We start from the raw sequence: 15,840 nt of genomic DNA, 5'->3' as shown, positions 1-15,840 counted from the left end.
ATTTGGCATGGAGGATACATCTGCAAATATGAAAGTACTGGTTACTATGTGCTAAGAAAAAAAATCTTTCAAGGAAGGACTGTTAAAAGCAAAATATTGAATTTACAAAAGCTTGTAACAAGAGCAACTCACAAAAATTCAGAGAAAAAAGGACAGAATGCACACAATGAAGATGCCTCCTCTAATCTCTCACTACAGACATTCAAAATGTGCATCCTCTGCGTCCCAGAAAGAACATTTTTTTTTTTTTCCCCTTGGATTTATTTGATCACTGTCCTTTACTTTGCATTCTTTTTTTCTCTCAGACACTCTTCACTCAGTATTTTTCTGCTTGCTAGTACCTTACATGTGGGATGATTCCAGAAAGAGGCTTTGTGCCTAGCTCTTTCACCATGTTGACACCCAACTAGAATGAGGACATGGTTGCCAACTTTTCACAAAGCCAAAAGCTACAAGTTCAGGTGAAGTCTTTTCCTTTGGGATGACATCTCCATGGGTACAGAGCCAAACCAATTTTGAACACCTCAAGAACAGAGCAAGGCTTGTTCTGGGCGCTGCTGGAGTGGAGTGTCCTGTTCCCACTGAACACGAGTTGAACACAGGCATTCTTGTGTTTCTGAGGCTTTCTTCAAGATCCTGACTACACATTTCTACTCAGTTGTACATTCAAATGAAGACAATCTAAGAAGGGGGAGTGAGGTACAACATAAGGACATTCAGAAGAAATAATTAAATTACAGTGTTTATCAGTCATGCAGGATGCTAGTTAATCAGCTCCAAAAGCATCAGTAATCACGATGTTACATTTAATGGCATTAGCAAAAGCTGTAGGCAGGGAATTTCTGGGATTGTCTTGCAGTCTTATCAAAACCAGGGATGTCTGGAACCAATTGGAGACCACGAACCAATACCAGCTGCTATTTGTCTAAGCCTTTTAAACTATGATAATTCTTCCTAAAGATTTATATTCTTGAAAACGAAATGGGGGAAGCTCACAAATAAAAAAGCAACAACTTCAAAGTGAAGTATGACCTGGTCCATGAAGTTAATTTACAGCCTGCAGATTAGATGCTGCAATCCTCATTCTGCTATTGTGTCAGGAAAATCTCTGACCCACGTGGGAGGACTGCCCGAAAGACGGCTCAAGGACTTACCTTCATTGTGCACAGACAAGACAAGACCTTTTGAAATCTCTTCTAAAGCAAATGGGAAAAAGTGGATGCAGCAGACAGCAGTGAGAGTGGGAATGGGTGACAAAGGCTAACAGCAGTACGAAGTGAATCCACAAAGAGATAAGAGATAATGGCCTTAAGTGAGACACACCAAAACAAACATACATACATGAAACCGCACCCTGTGTGACCTGCTCAGTTATTACTGCTTGCCTGCACTGCAGGCTTGAGCATCCAGGGCATCCAAAACCCTTCTCTCTCTATCCCAGTTTCAATCACAGTTGAAAAACCTCTGTATGGACTTCTAGGAAAAGCATTAAAGGAGGTGAAGCAAAAGGCAAGATGGCAGCCTCAGAACAGGTAAATTTTGTTGCAAGGATGTCTGGGTTTAGTGGCAGCATGAGAGAGCACTTGAGAAAGACAAGTAGGGGCCATCCAAATAAATCTATCAAGGCTAATAGGATCCCTGTAAAGTAGAGAGAAAAAGGAGACTATGGCAGAACGGTAGAAAGTAGTAAAATGTGGGAAGCCCATAGTGTTAGGGCCATGGATGATTTTGTTTGGGCTATCGGGTGAAATTGAGGCAAAGAAGCCTGGTGCAGGGACAAGACAGTAATTACGCGGGGATCACTAAGTGAAAGGGCTCGTGTTGGCAACAGAGATTTAGACCAGGCAGGAGATCTTAAGTGTTAACTTACTTTTGGCAGTACTTTAGCAGTAATGATTTTTTTCAGACCATAAACAGTAAATTCTCCTCCAGGCTAGTGAAACAATTGTAAATTAATTACATTTTAAATCACACAAACAGGTGAACTAAAGGGGGTTTCTGTTCATTCAATAACTCTGCCAGGTTTATTCCAGGTAAACTGTAAATGGGGAGCTTAGGAAAGCCAAGAGGATAAGTTTAGAGCAGACAACTCAGGCCAGGGGATTCCAGCACATGACACAGGGATCCATCAAGTACTGCTTAGGAGATTATAAAAAGTGGACTGGGAAGAACAGTTCCTATCTAACAGTTCCCGGCTCCTCGCCCATCCTATCCTACATTGCAAACGGCATCCTTTGGTAATGGGGAAGGACTCTCCCTCTTTCAAATACACCAAGAAAGCCCAGTGTAATAAAACCCAAACCAGAATATGAATAGCCAAAAATTGTGCCAGAAATGACACTGTATCAACTCAAATAGGAATACTTCAAGGAATGGGAGGAAGGAAGGAAGTTGCCTCCTGGACAGCTCACCTGACAACAAAGACAGTTTTCTACTTTGCATTTATTTAAGGTAGCATAAAAGAAAAGACACAGAGGGAGGAGGGTGTTCTCTCAGTGCGTAAGCCTTTAAAACTGATTTGACTTAGCAGCAGTTCTTACACTGTACAGAAACATGAGCTCCTCACTGACATAATTCACTATCTATAGAAACAAGAAATGCAGATTTTTTCCCTACACAACATCTTCTGTCCAGATTGAAAGTGTCTCCATGAGCTGATGTAGGGAACTCTGTGGATTTAAAAGAAACTTCTGCTGCTGTTTTATACGAACAGCTTTTTAACCACATTACAAACAACACCAAACTCTTTGCATTCCAGTCCACGGTTCTCAGACACAATTCATATTGCACCCATCTGGATAAATGAGTCACTCAGCATCTGGGGACAGGGAAAAGAGTTTTATTGTCATTACTTCCTAAAGAGAACTTGGAGAAGCAAAAATATCACTCTACTAGAAATTCCATTACTTTAAAGGATACTACAGAGATACTGTTATTACTTTAAGCTCAAAGAAATCAAAATAGAACATAATACGATGAAACAACAATGATGTGCGTTTGGTGATACCCTTTATTTTTCATTCTGCCTACTGACTTAAAAAACAGTAAAAAATTTTGTGCAATAACATGACAATAGTTTTATGTTTTGTTTTGTTTTTTGTTGTTTTGCTTGGCTGGTTAAATGTCATCTTCCTGATTGTTTCGGATGGACAGAATCGTCATGATTTCTAACCAAAACGGAGAGAAGAAAACTGTTCTCAATACCACTGTTAGCAAAAAAGTTCACCTGCATCTACCTAATTTATATTCTTGTAAATAATCTGACTGAAACTGGCAGTACTACATGCATGTCTATAGCCAGTGATGTAATTCAGAACGCCACTGATTGTTATTATCCAGTTGCCCCTCTCCAAAAAACAGAAGATGATATCTTCCTGCACGTAGTCCTGCACCAGTTTCATCCTACAAGCCACTGCTATGCAATTCTACATTCAGTAATAGTTTATTCATTATACTAAACCTTCCTGAAACAAAGATGGAAATTCAGTCATCTGCCAAACAGTAATTACAACAGTGAGGAGAAAGGAGATGATCTTCCTTAACTTTCCTGGCTGCCTATTCCCTTCATTCCTTAGTGACAGGCTACTACCAAAAGAGAAGGATTTTACTAATAACATAGAGAGGGACCATCCCACACTGAAGTGTAACACCCGAAAAGAACTGAAGCTCTCAGAAAGCAGAGCTCTGCTCTAGCCAGTTCAAAGACCACCCAAACTGAAGATCTGTTATAACAAGTTTAGATCATGTTTTTCAGTTTAGGAGGGTATGAAAGAAAGAAAACTAACTGTATATTGCAATTAAAATTGAATTTGTATGTGGCAAAACTGGCAAGTGCTGGTAAAGTTCCCTGAAAAGATTCTCTCTGTTATTGCGACTTTTCACCTAATGTTGGACAATATTTCATAAGATGTTTTGTAGAAAATGAAGACATACAACTTGGTCTTCTGAGGGAAGCCTGTAGACTAAAATTCCTGAAACTATTCCAGTCGTCTTCCTGTGCTCATTAGTGAGAGGAAAGAGAAATAGGTACATTTTAAACAAAATGTAATGGGGTCATGTCCTGTGTAAAAGGCCAAAAACCACCACAGGGAAAAGAAGAAAGGTACCAATGGATCTAATGACTGTCCAGAGCAATCAGAACATCACCTTACAGATCTTTTTATTTTGCTTTTTATAGTAAGAGATAAACTACTTTGGTTGCAGGACACATACAAAAACTTCCATAAAAATCATCTCCAACCATATGCCTGTTCTTCTCATTAATGCCTCATCATTTCAGTGCCTGCAAGTAAATACCTCTGTTCATAACCCATCTGATAAAGTAAGTTAAGTATCATGCACACAGAAAATATGAATCACATCAGAAAACTCCAAATAGCTTGGAAAACATGATTATACCAATATATTAAAATTTGAAGAGAAAAGCCCAGAATGCTTTCAAGCAACCATTATTCATATTATTGTACTAAAACGAGACAATAGAATAGGCTTATGTACCAAGTACATAAAGAAATACACCCAGAGCTGCAGTGCCCTCACTGTGAGGCTGATTTTCCATCCCATTAAAAACAGTTCTACAGGCACAAACAGCCCTGCTTTTGACTTAATGTATACTATTTTGTTAAAAAAACTCCGAATAAATGCTAATAATCCCTTTTGCTAACTTCAATGGCAGTTAGTCAGGGCTGCATATTCACAGCAAACACTGTGATTTCTCTACCAGGTTAAACAGCTAGGAAAGCTAACATTTTTTAAAGACAGATTCCACGGGCTTTGAAATCATTCTCAGTGCCATGGGATTTTCCAACTTGCTACCTTTTGTCTTACTCTCTTTGTCTGGGGGAGAAGTTACACCCTGAGGAACAGCACCACCAACAACATATTTATTGCATATAGTAATATAAACATACATGGTCATGGGTCGCATGGGCAGACTTGGGATTTCCAGTCATGTGGCCAGTGGCCTAGTGGGAGTAGTTGCTGTATGTACACTGCTCTCATTGAGCTCTTCTAAAATGCCCAACAATACTGATAGCTATACAAATGGCTGCCACTTTCTCGTACACTGCTCTTAAGACTATTATTATAGTGGAACAGTGAACCTGGACAGAGGGAATTCCTGATCTAGGCTGCAAGGCTGAAGACATTTCTCAACCAGTTTGATAGCATCATGTTTATAAAACAGTAGTTTCTCTAGAGAATAAACCTTTTAATTCTAAATTTTTGGACTTCTTTTTTGTAGCATTAGCTTTATCAAAGGCCAGCCTGCAAATCCACCCACTTGCTGGACACCAAATAAAAACATGTGTGTACTTTTAAGTACACAAGAGCAATTTTAGAAGTCCACATTTCCTTACTGCAACTGTCTTTCAGGTGATGGTAACTGAAACAATAAAAGGTTTTGCATACTTGTAAAGCCTTGTGAATTACTAAGTCTTCAGGAGAGAAATACTGGTTTTAAACCAATACAGATGTGAAAGAAAATAGAAACTTGAGGTTGTGTGGTTGTTTTTCTGAGGACGAGGAAGGAAAGAGAAAAAGGATTTAGAAATCACAACTTCTGATATAATTCCCCAGAGAAAATAAATTAATATTGTGCCTCATCTTTTTACACAAAAACCACCATGGTCCCTCTGAAGTCAATCATAGTATTTCCTCTGACTTTCCAAAACATATCACAAGTGAAGTTATCTTGAACAGGATGTATACAATATACTTCAGTCATAACTCCTACATGATTGAAAACACCACCAAACTTAGAGGAAACAAACCCAAGAATTTATATTACTTTGCTTCTAAAAGTGGGCAAAAGACAACTAAACAACCACAGTTCTAAACAACTGAGCTACATATATGCAAACTTCTCCCTCAGGAATAATGCTTTTTCAAAACTGTTAGCTTAGTAAGTATATTACTTACTTACTAATTATATAAAGATTTTTTTGTTGTTTGTTTTCAGAAACCCATCTCTGAGACATTAAATCAAAAGATTAGGAAACCAAGTTATCTACTGACTTTTCTCTAAAGTGACTTTGCCAACAAACCTTCAGCAGTTTAAGGAGTGACTTTAAAGAGATCAAAGGCTTCAAGAATGGACAAAATGCTCATTATAAATTTATTGTTTGCTAACGAGTGGATGCTTGCAAACAATCCATCTCACTCTTTGTCTCACTGTTTTGTCCCCATTCAATGTTTTGAGAAATTAACAGACAGAAGATTAGCAGGAATAAATCAGCCCTAGTGATGGATTGATGGATTGCAGTTATAGCAGAATGCAGCCAACTTCTTCCAGGGACTGAGCTGGAGAACAATGGCAGTTGTTCAAGGACAGAACATCTAATTAGCAGAAATTAAGAGACCATCATTAATACTGTTCAGCTGACTCTAAATAAACTACTAGCATCAGTACATAGTGGGTGGGCAAATCAAGCTGCTATACATAACGATTTTTCTTCAGTGCGTCACATATGATGGGCCATATTAACCACTAGTGCATCTCTAGAAATCTGTATATACTTATAGGTCTCAAAACCTACAGCAATAAAAGGATGCCTAGTTCATCCTCCATTCAAGTCACTGGGCTCTGGGCCATAAAATAAGGTGTCATGGAAATTATGAACATCTGAGCAGTCTGAGAGCTTACAAACTCGTATGAACACCACATATCCCTACACACACCTGCATACCTTCTGAACTCTGCTCTTATAGCTTCAGACCAAAGTGTTCTACAAAGAGCTTGATAGTGAAGTCAGTACCAGACAGTCTGCCCTTGGTCAAGTTCAAACCAGTAAAATAAGAACTGTAAATAACAAAAGCATCAAGTTCATGAAACTAAGTGTTCCACCAAACCAAAGTAACATAATTATGCTGTATGGAATCAAAGGAAATAAACTCTGGTTGCTACCCAAGAAGCCTTAATGTGCAGCTTGAAGTAATGCTGGAGGAATAGCTACTCTGACTGAGAAGGCAGAGCTCTCAAATGAACTAAAATTATCAGATGTCTTTTGTTAATGGCCTAATAAAATCAAAGATACAGTAACTTCAATCCACAAACCTATTAGGCTGAACTACTAGACAAGTTTAGTATACATAAGAGGCCCTGGGCAGCGAAGCCTTTGCCCAGACACTGAGCATGCATAATTGAAGCATTGTGTGTCAGTTGCTGCCTGCAAATCTGTGGGCATGGACAAGATGTCAAAATCTCAAGATGTACTTCCATAAGGTATCACTGGAGGGATTCCTGGTTCACTTGCTGGAACTGAGAGCAGAGTAAGACTTCATGTCTTATGCACCACTGCACAGACAATAACGTAACTGTTTTAACTGAAGAACAGTTCTAGCTGTTCATCAATCTGCCTGGTCTTAAGCATGGCTTGGCTGGAATCCCAAGACACACACAGAACAAGAAAACTAAATTTTAAAGGGGAAGGAGGGGCTCCAATTTTCACTTTAGAAGCAAACCTTAGTGGTGAATCTTCCTCAGCACTAAGCTGCTGCTTTAGCCAAGATTCAAGTATCCATCATACAAAACTGTGATCAGAATAACACATTAGGCATCCAGAAGCTATTTACAGGGGAAGGCACCTGATGATTCAGCTCAATTCCTGCTGCAATGAAACAAAATTAGCCTGGTTAAGAGTTTGGATGCAAACATTTTTGTCTGTTCCAGCCACAGGTGAAGATTTTGGCTGTAAGGCGTTAGCTCTCCCAAACTAAGCACCAAGGGGGCTTATGCTGAGACAAACAATTCCCAGTACACAACCAGAGAGTGTTACAAGAATAGCTGTTAGTGACTAACTGCGCCCCTTTCCTTTGAATTGATACTGGAATATTGCTGCAGAGACTGCCAGTGGTACAAATAGAGTTGCTTTTCTCCCCCAAGATGGAAAGCTCTGGTCTTGACTTCTTGTTCTCATTTAGACACCTATGGGGCTATTGAAGAAGCCTAGAGGATCCCTGACCTTTTAGTCATGGCTAAATTTCAACTGAAGCATGTTGTTTTGCCTGCCTTAGTCCTTCTCCCAATTTCATTTGGATAAAGTATACTTCATATCCTATCTTAAGGTGCCAAAAGGTATTGCTATGTACCTACACTAAAATCTTTACTTTCAATTTTTCGTGGAAGATACTGTATATTCTGTGGTATGCTATGTAACATCTAGATATTATTAATAGCTAAGCATATCATAAAACAGAGACATGAAAATTAATTACATTTTTCCAGAAGTGAAAAGAAATAGTTTCGTGCTCATAAAACAGACTGGTCCAATTCTCAGCTTTGAGTGCTGGCCTACTTCATGATCTGCTCTGGATTGCTGTAGAAACCTGGCAATAGCTATGACTACCATACCATGCCAGCTATGCCCAAGACAATTGCTCTCAGGCCTAGGAAGCATCAATAGTAGGAGGTCAAAGCAAGAAATGGTGATAAATATGCTACTGCAATAATAGTCTCTAGCAGAAACAAACCGCACTGTTTCCAGTACCTGATTCTCTATGGCCTTCCTGTTTTTCGGATCACTAACAATTGAGAGTTGCAACTCTGCCATCTTTTTCATCTTACTGTCCATGTCAATCTTCTGGAAGAGACTCTTGGTCTGATTTTTCAGCAGCCGAATGGTGTCCTCTTTCCCAAGCTTCTTTGCAAACAGGGAAGCACAGGCTGAATGTATGGCAGTTACCCAGTTTTCCAGATCTGTCTGGCTTGTCGCCTGTGAACAAACCAGAGGTGTAACATTACAACCAGACAAGAGAAAATCAAAATGAATCTGCAACTCTAGGACATGAATTGCTTGACAGGTTCCCTGAGGTTTCAGGCACTTTATCTTAAAACTTCTCAAGTAAGTTTTTACCTTTAAAACAATGCAAAATAAAGGAACTGCAAGTTTTTTTCTGCACTGTCATGACTTGTCCCCAACCTTCAGCTTTTGCTTCTTAGACCTTCAAGGTCTCAGGCCTCTGGTGAGAGTGCAACAGAGCCCACGAACTGTGGACAAGATGTGACTTGCATCCTTTATCCCTCTAATTAATTAAGGTGAAAGCCAACACATTTCAAAGATAAACCTGCTATTGTGGAGGTAACATAGCAACAGGGATGATTTTAAAAGTAAGGTCTGAGGAGAGGTGTTTGCTTACTTTAAAAATGCCAAATTAGTGGAACACAGCACAGCAAGGCAAAGAGAATACATCTGCACAAAGTGTCTCCAGTGATATTTACAAGTGTGCCTATGAATCAACATGTTTTTATGCAGGCGGTTCCACATAACACTGTTCTTTATTAACATTTCCAGTGCTGCAGTTAAGCAGCCAAGATCTTTAGACTATTTTTAACCTTCTTTTTGAATGCCTCACTCAAGTAAACTCTCTGAATCCAGCAAATTTAGGGTTGAGTCCATCATTCTGTAAAGGCAGAATGCTGATAGACATAAAAACATTTGATAACAACACAGCTGATTTTCTGGAAGCTTGTAATAACCAGGGACCAGAAGTGTCTTGCTTATTTTGTGATCTCTGTTCTCTCTATTTCTGAACAGTAATTGTCTGAGCCAATTGGAGTGATACCATATACCTGAAGTCGTATCATACATTTAAATCAATATTATAATTGTATACTGTAATAGTATAACTATATTATTAATTTTAAGTCACAGGTACAGACATGATGTGTGTGTATGTATGCATATACACAGTCACACACATGCATGTGCATACTCACAAACACATCCTAAAACGGAAACAATCACAAAATTAGGTATGCAGGCTGTTACCTGAAACAGGTAGACATCTCCAAAAGAATTACTTAGACAGAATACGTTTTCTTTCTTGGGATGCTCTGGAACAGACTGTACTATACTGTCTTCTGCAAACAGTGCATATCGAGGCAAACTGCCCTGCTCCATCGAATTCCTTCCATAGGTCTCATAGAACAGCAGTGTACAACCTTTGTAGTTCAGAGGGACAAAAAATGTAAAGAGAGTAAGTTGGATGTCCCATTCAAGTTCTCTTATATTAATGTTTCTGTGAATTGAAATTCTCAACTACAAGGAATGTTAGTTACTCTCTTTTGAGACAGAAAAATAAGGAGGATCCTTTAAACTGGGAAACAGGAGAAATTAATGTTGAATTTGCCAATAAAAGTTTGGAACAGAAATCTAATAGAGATGTAACAAATATGCAGGACTAAAAAAAGCAAGCAAACAAACAAACAAACAAAAAAACAACACCAGGATAGCTCAGTAAACTCAGGCTATTAAAATACTTAAGCATGTAGAAAAATTCCTGCTTAGTTAAATCAGCTTTTGTGTTCCATTATTATTTAAGGGAACCAACTCTCTCTCAACAGTTGCTGAAGAAAACTTTCTTTGTAGAAACATCTGTCTTCCAAAAACATGCTAAGTGAATAAACTTCTCAAACTTAAACTGGTCTTCCTTGGATCTACCTGCAAAATGGGGATTTAGACTATGAACATTATCTGGATAATTTAAGACAGTTTAAAAGGGTGGAGTTTGATCATGTTCTGTCGCATATATGGTATAATATGTAAGATAGGAGACTTGTATCCACAAAGCAAACTTCATCCTTGACGACAACAATCACAGATGCAACAAGGGGAACAACTTCTGGAGGACAGCAGAGCAGCCTTGATCCCAGTTCCCAGAAGTATGATGACATTGCATTTGGCAATGAAGCTTGCTTAACAGGGGCCTGTCTCTGCTACATCCCTTGCCAGCCATTCATTCCTGCCTCATGTTGCAACCTACTGTCCTCTGAGATGTACTGCTTTACCTGCTGAGGGAAGTCATAGTCTGAAGCGTGTTACTAAAATAATCTAGGTAAGAATTATCTTGTATTTCTGAAGAATTTCATAGCCCATTTGTGCATCTAGAGAAAAGGTGTAAATACACCTCACTTTCATACCGGGGAAACAGCAGCTGAAAAATAGAGGGTTTGATTTTATTATTTATTTATTTTAATTCATAAGACTGATTAATACTACACTGTGGCTGGATGTTTAACCTGGAAGAAATAAGAGAAGTTGTTATTAATACAATTTGAAAACTGATGATAACCGAAGAAGTTAGGAAAAATCTGAGGCCGGTGGTGGGAATCTCCAGCAACGAGATTCTTCTCCAAAAAATATGCTTGAATTCATTCAGGAATTAATTTAGGGAAGACCTACAGCCACATTACACAATGAGTCAGACTAAATGATCACAATGGTCCCTTAGGGACCAGAAATCCATGAATACATTACTGTTGTAACCCCTATACATATTCAGTAGAAAATTTGAAACAGCCAATACAAGGATTGAGTTTGCTAGGGCTACACCATTGTTGTTTCTCTGGTCTGCTTCTTGTTGTTGTTGTTGTTTTTCCTTCAAATCAAAGAGGCAGCATGACACAAGGCAACACCAAAACTTAAACAAATGTACCTAGGCAGTGTGTATGAAGGGAATGTTGCAAAACACAAATGTTCCTTTTATACACGCATTTAAAATTGTTAGGTAAAACAGACATCAGCCTTAATTCTACCAATTCTCTAGCATTTACACTTAACACTGCGTTAAAAGTCTCAAATGCATCATCCAAATTCATGAAATGTTGAGGTGGAGATTACTCAAAAGTTAGATTTGAAATCAGAACCAAAATCAAGAGGGTTTTTTTGGATTCTTCTGTCTGATTAGGGGGGACAATGGGCTGGCTAGAGTTTGTGGAGCACATTTGCTGTGAAAAGTTATGAGTTGGAGTCCACTCTTCCTCTCATGGCCCAAATCTACAGCGTATGAAAAGAGAAAGTCAGTCAGGTGAATCTCTTTGCATTCTCCATTGCCAGTGAGTGTAAAGCACTTACAAGAAAAAAAGGAAATATAAATTAGAGGTTACTGACCAAACTGATTGACAACTGAAAAGTTTTCAAGGGACAGCATCAAATAAATCTAGCTGCCTGTGCATTATTTAAGTGCACCTTTTCCTATTGCTGTCCTACTGTGTATTGTCTGGAAGAAAATTTAGAATAAGAGTAGATCCTACAGAGTTGGTCCTATCCTTTCCCCTTACCCATCCTCACTTGTTCTCCTTTATGGTACAGAGACAGTTGGAGATCTCTGCAGTAGGAAAAGAAGGATATGGTTTGTTACAATGCATATCACATGTAGGACTTCTGTAGTCATTTCAACATAATAGTGCAAACAAAACCAGTAAATCCAAGTCTCCTGAACTCTTTGGCAGCAACACTGTACAACCACTTCCACTTCTGCATTTTAGAAAAATGCAAATCAAGTTCTATTTAAAACTTCCATATTTCCCCTATGTGTTATCGAAGGTACCTAAAGATATGTTGCTTTTTATCCTGATAGTTTACATGTACAAAAACAAACAAATAAATACATAATAGATGAGGAGCATGTACGTGTGTTTAGGTGTATGGCACCCCAGATGTATCTTTGGGTCAAGCCAAGTGATCCCTAGCAATAAGTAGTTTCATGAACTCTGACAGACTCACTAAGATTGATTACAGTCCAAGTATTTTGATCAAAATGTAAACCAAGGGGGGAATTAGAAAGCAATTTCCCTCATTAAAATAAATTAATTGGACAAGACAGATGGGAAAGAGAGTTCCTCATGTTAAAGGGTTACTAATCAAGCTCGGGTCCTGAACACCCTGAAAGTGGAGCAAAGGCCTCAGGACATGTATACTTTTAAGTCTGGCAGGTAACCAGATGGTTATAAGCCTTCTGCATATTTATAATTAAACACATCTCACCAGAGTGCAAAGAAACATGCTGTTCTCCATTTGCATATGTGGCTATTTTAAGTTATATTTTAAAATATCTTGGCTATTTAAATTTCCAGAACAAATTAAATGCAGACTTACTCAAAATCCTGTATAAGAAAGAACTAAAGCAAGTGCCTTGATCTTGATACAGCATATTACAAAAACAGAACTACGCCTTGATATCCAGACAGGCGAGTTTATTTTGGCATCAGACCTCTCTACAGGACAATAAAGGTATAAGATCAAGGAAATGAGGAATGTATATTTAAAACAGCAAACAAAGCGGAGGAGATTCTGCACCACTAATGCCATACCACTCATACTACACAGAAAGCATTATATTTAATACTTCTTATAATGTTAGAAGCTAAAAAAGCTTTTTCAAATAATTTTATTATTTTCTTTTTATGGCTGGGTAGATTCAGCTAGCAAGAAGGGATGTGCCTTGTTCAAGGTCACCAGTAAGTCAATTTCAAATCAGAGAACTGAACACAAAGCACCAGACTTCCTTCTCAGAGCACCATAGCTTCATTATCCCCAAAATGTACGGACTACTAGTATATAACATATATTACAGTTTAGGCGTTTGGCAGGATTGTTAAGAAACTACTTGAATTTTAGAGGAGGCAGATCAAACTCACATTCAAACTCCATAACACAAACACATACAATAAAAGGGTGGCATTCAGATATTGTTTTTCCTTTTGTATATACTGCTTGTAAGCATGAATCATGCTATCTGATGATCAGGATAAGTGATTTAAACTGTTAAGACTGCCTACATTTTGATCCTTTGATAACAGGTCTCTGAATTATTAGGCAGAATTGCTACATTCTTGCAAGTTTGCTTCTTTTAAATCAGCACTATCAAGGGTAACATTCTCAGCACTTGCTGTTTGCTGTTCATTTTTCTTCAGGTCTACACCCATGCAGAATTTTGAAAAGGGCAACCTGTGGGAAAGTTGTTATTTTCTCTCCTCCAGTTCCAGATATGCTAGGAAATTATTAAGTTTGATCATTTCCTTACTCATTAACTTAGCATTATATTTACTGAAAGGCAAATCCTTTGGATGCAGTTCCAAAAAAAAAGGGCGGGGGGGGGAAGGGAGAGAGAAAAAAAAAGCTTATGAACTCAGCCATTAAATTCTTCTTCCTCCCCACAATAGATGTTATTTTCCTTCTCACACTTCCTGACACCTATCCACTTCTTGTGGCACACCTACCTGCTCTATTACTCTGAGCCATCAACGTGTGCTGCTGGCGCAGGGCTAAACGCAGTAATCACACAGCAGCCCACTGGCAGCAGCCTCTGTTAAGTGGATTGCCTTCCCACAGGGCTGTTTCACGGCAGGGGAAGATGGGGGAGATGGGAAGGCTGGCATGCTGAAAGGCAGAAGTGCCTGGCAATGTCGGAATCAGGCAAAAAATCGCAAAAGTGAAACTGGTGAGTGCCTGGAGTGGCCTCCGGAGCCAGCACCTCACACTGAGCCTCAGGCACCACAGGCTTTCTCCTGCTGCTGCTGCTTCTGCCCTGAATGGGACCTCTGTAGAGCAAAGCTTTTCTGTGCAAATACCTCAGCATGGAGGCACTGACCTCTTCGTTATGTTGCCGCCTGATGCTCTGGCAACAAACTGACTGTTTTTACAGTAATTTATCCCAACTTTAAGTAAACTATATAGCAGAGACAAGGGAACAGCGTGCCTGTGCCAGGGAATTAGGTACCAGGGGCTTTCTGATCCTTGAATTTTGACTTCCCTTGAGACACTTACACATGTATGTAAGTTACACATTATGTATTTTTCTCAGTTTTGGTTCAGTTTGGTCTTTGACCTCTGAACATCCCAAAGCATCTTCTGAACTCCTCATTCTGTGTGAGTACAGAAAGTGGGAAGTGAGATGAAACTATTCCCACTACGGCAGTAAATACAAGGCTGCACATGCAATACAAAGCACATGAGCAGCACCTCTATTTAGCAGGCTGTTTTGGCACATGCTCCACTTTAAGCGTGAGGGTATACAGCATAAAGTTACTGGAACTGTTAATAGGACCCGGCATGCATGAACAGCTGCAGAGACCCAATGGAAACAATTGCTGCTGCCAAGCCAGAGGAGCAACACAGCAGTTTACCTTTGAGCGTTACCCAGTACTGCTTCCACTTTCGCCGTGTGACCAGCTCCAGCTTCTTCTCTTTCTGCAGGGTTACCAGTGGTTTGAAGAACAGCCACCCTGCCTTGCGCACCACTCCTTGCTCCTTCTCATACAACAAATCCAGCTGCTCCAAGGAGCTGAGGGACTCGCTGCTGGAGTCCTCTGTTTCCGAGGAAGTCTCAGTGTTCTCCAGGTTTGTCCTGCTCATCTCCAGCTCCCGCATGAAGTTTTCATAAATGTTCTGCCTGAGGGCATCGCTGCTGACCGCGTTGGTAGACTCGCTTCTCTGGGACAGGACGTGGCTGGAGCCGGGTGACCACAGCAAAGCAGAGAGTTGTGATGGTGCCAGCGTGTCTGTGCTAAAGTTGTCCATTCTGCTGTCAAAGTATTCACTCCCATCTTTACATTTTGGCTCCTGTGCACAAAAGGAAATTGCCAGCAATCAGTCACCAGAACTCAAAGTAAAGACACACCTCGTTTGGCATTTAAATTTGCTGCATGTTTAGCCACAGTTGATTCCTTCCTCAAAGGCTACCTCTTCACCATTACATCACAGCCTTTATTTACCTCGGCAGCCACTGCCACCACCTCTGCTCACTCAGCAGACCCCCATTAAAAAGCCTCATCGCTCAAGTCAGCTGGCCTTGGCTACTCAAACCAGGTTGCATGGCAGCAAGAAGCCTCCAAATTCAGTGGCAACTACTGGGGCGCCTTCTTCCTGAAACCTGATGGGCTCCAAGCAACAGCAGACCTGTCGTCAAGGCTTTCCTCGTTTCTCCACATGAAACTGCCACTCACATGTCTGCCAAGCGGGAACAACGCCACAGCAAGTCGTTTTATTATTACAGGGCTTTCGATACTTTGCTGACACTGTTCATGCAGGGCAGCTACCTTTACCTTCAGCACAGCTTGGC

At 39.8% G+C, this 15,840-nt stretch overlaps 1 protein-coding gene across 3 annotated transcripts in view; it reads right to left on the bottom strand.

The window, feature by feature from the left end:
* TIAM2 (TIAM Rac1 associated GEF 2) overlaps positions 1-15,840 on the bottom strand; it is a 170,805-nt gene that overhangs the window by 65,495 nt on the left and 89,470 nt on the right. For all 3 annotated transcript variants that reach the window (XM_035322341.1, XM_035322340.1, XM_035322342.1), the window contains exons 5-7: positions 14,906-15,341; positions 9,768-9,940; positions 8,487-8,711 (exon numbers count right to left, since the gene is read on the bottom strand). In XM_035322341.1, coding sequence (XP_035178232.1) covers positions 8,487-8,711; positions 9,768-9,940; positions 14,906-15,341 — 834 coding nt within the window. The remainder of the gene's footprint in view (positions 1-8,486; positions 8,712-9,767; positions 9,941-14,905; positions 15,342-15,840) is intronic.

The sequence above is a fragment of the Oxyura jamaicensis genome, chromosome 3 (assembly GCF_011077185.1).
Source record: "Oxyura jamaicensis isolate SHBP4307 breed ruddy duck chromosome 3, BPBGC_Ojam_1.0, whole genome shotgun sequence".
Lineage (NCBI taxonomy): Eukaryota > Metazoa > Chordata > Aves > Anseriformes > Anatidae > Oxyura > Oxyura jamaicensis.
The sequence above is the reverse complement of the archived record's forward strand: the minus strand, read 5'-3'. Positions and strand labels throughout refer to the sequence as shown.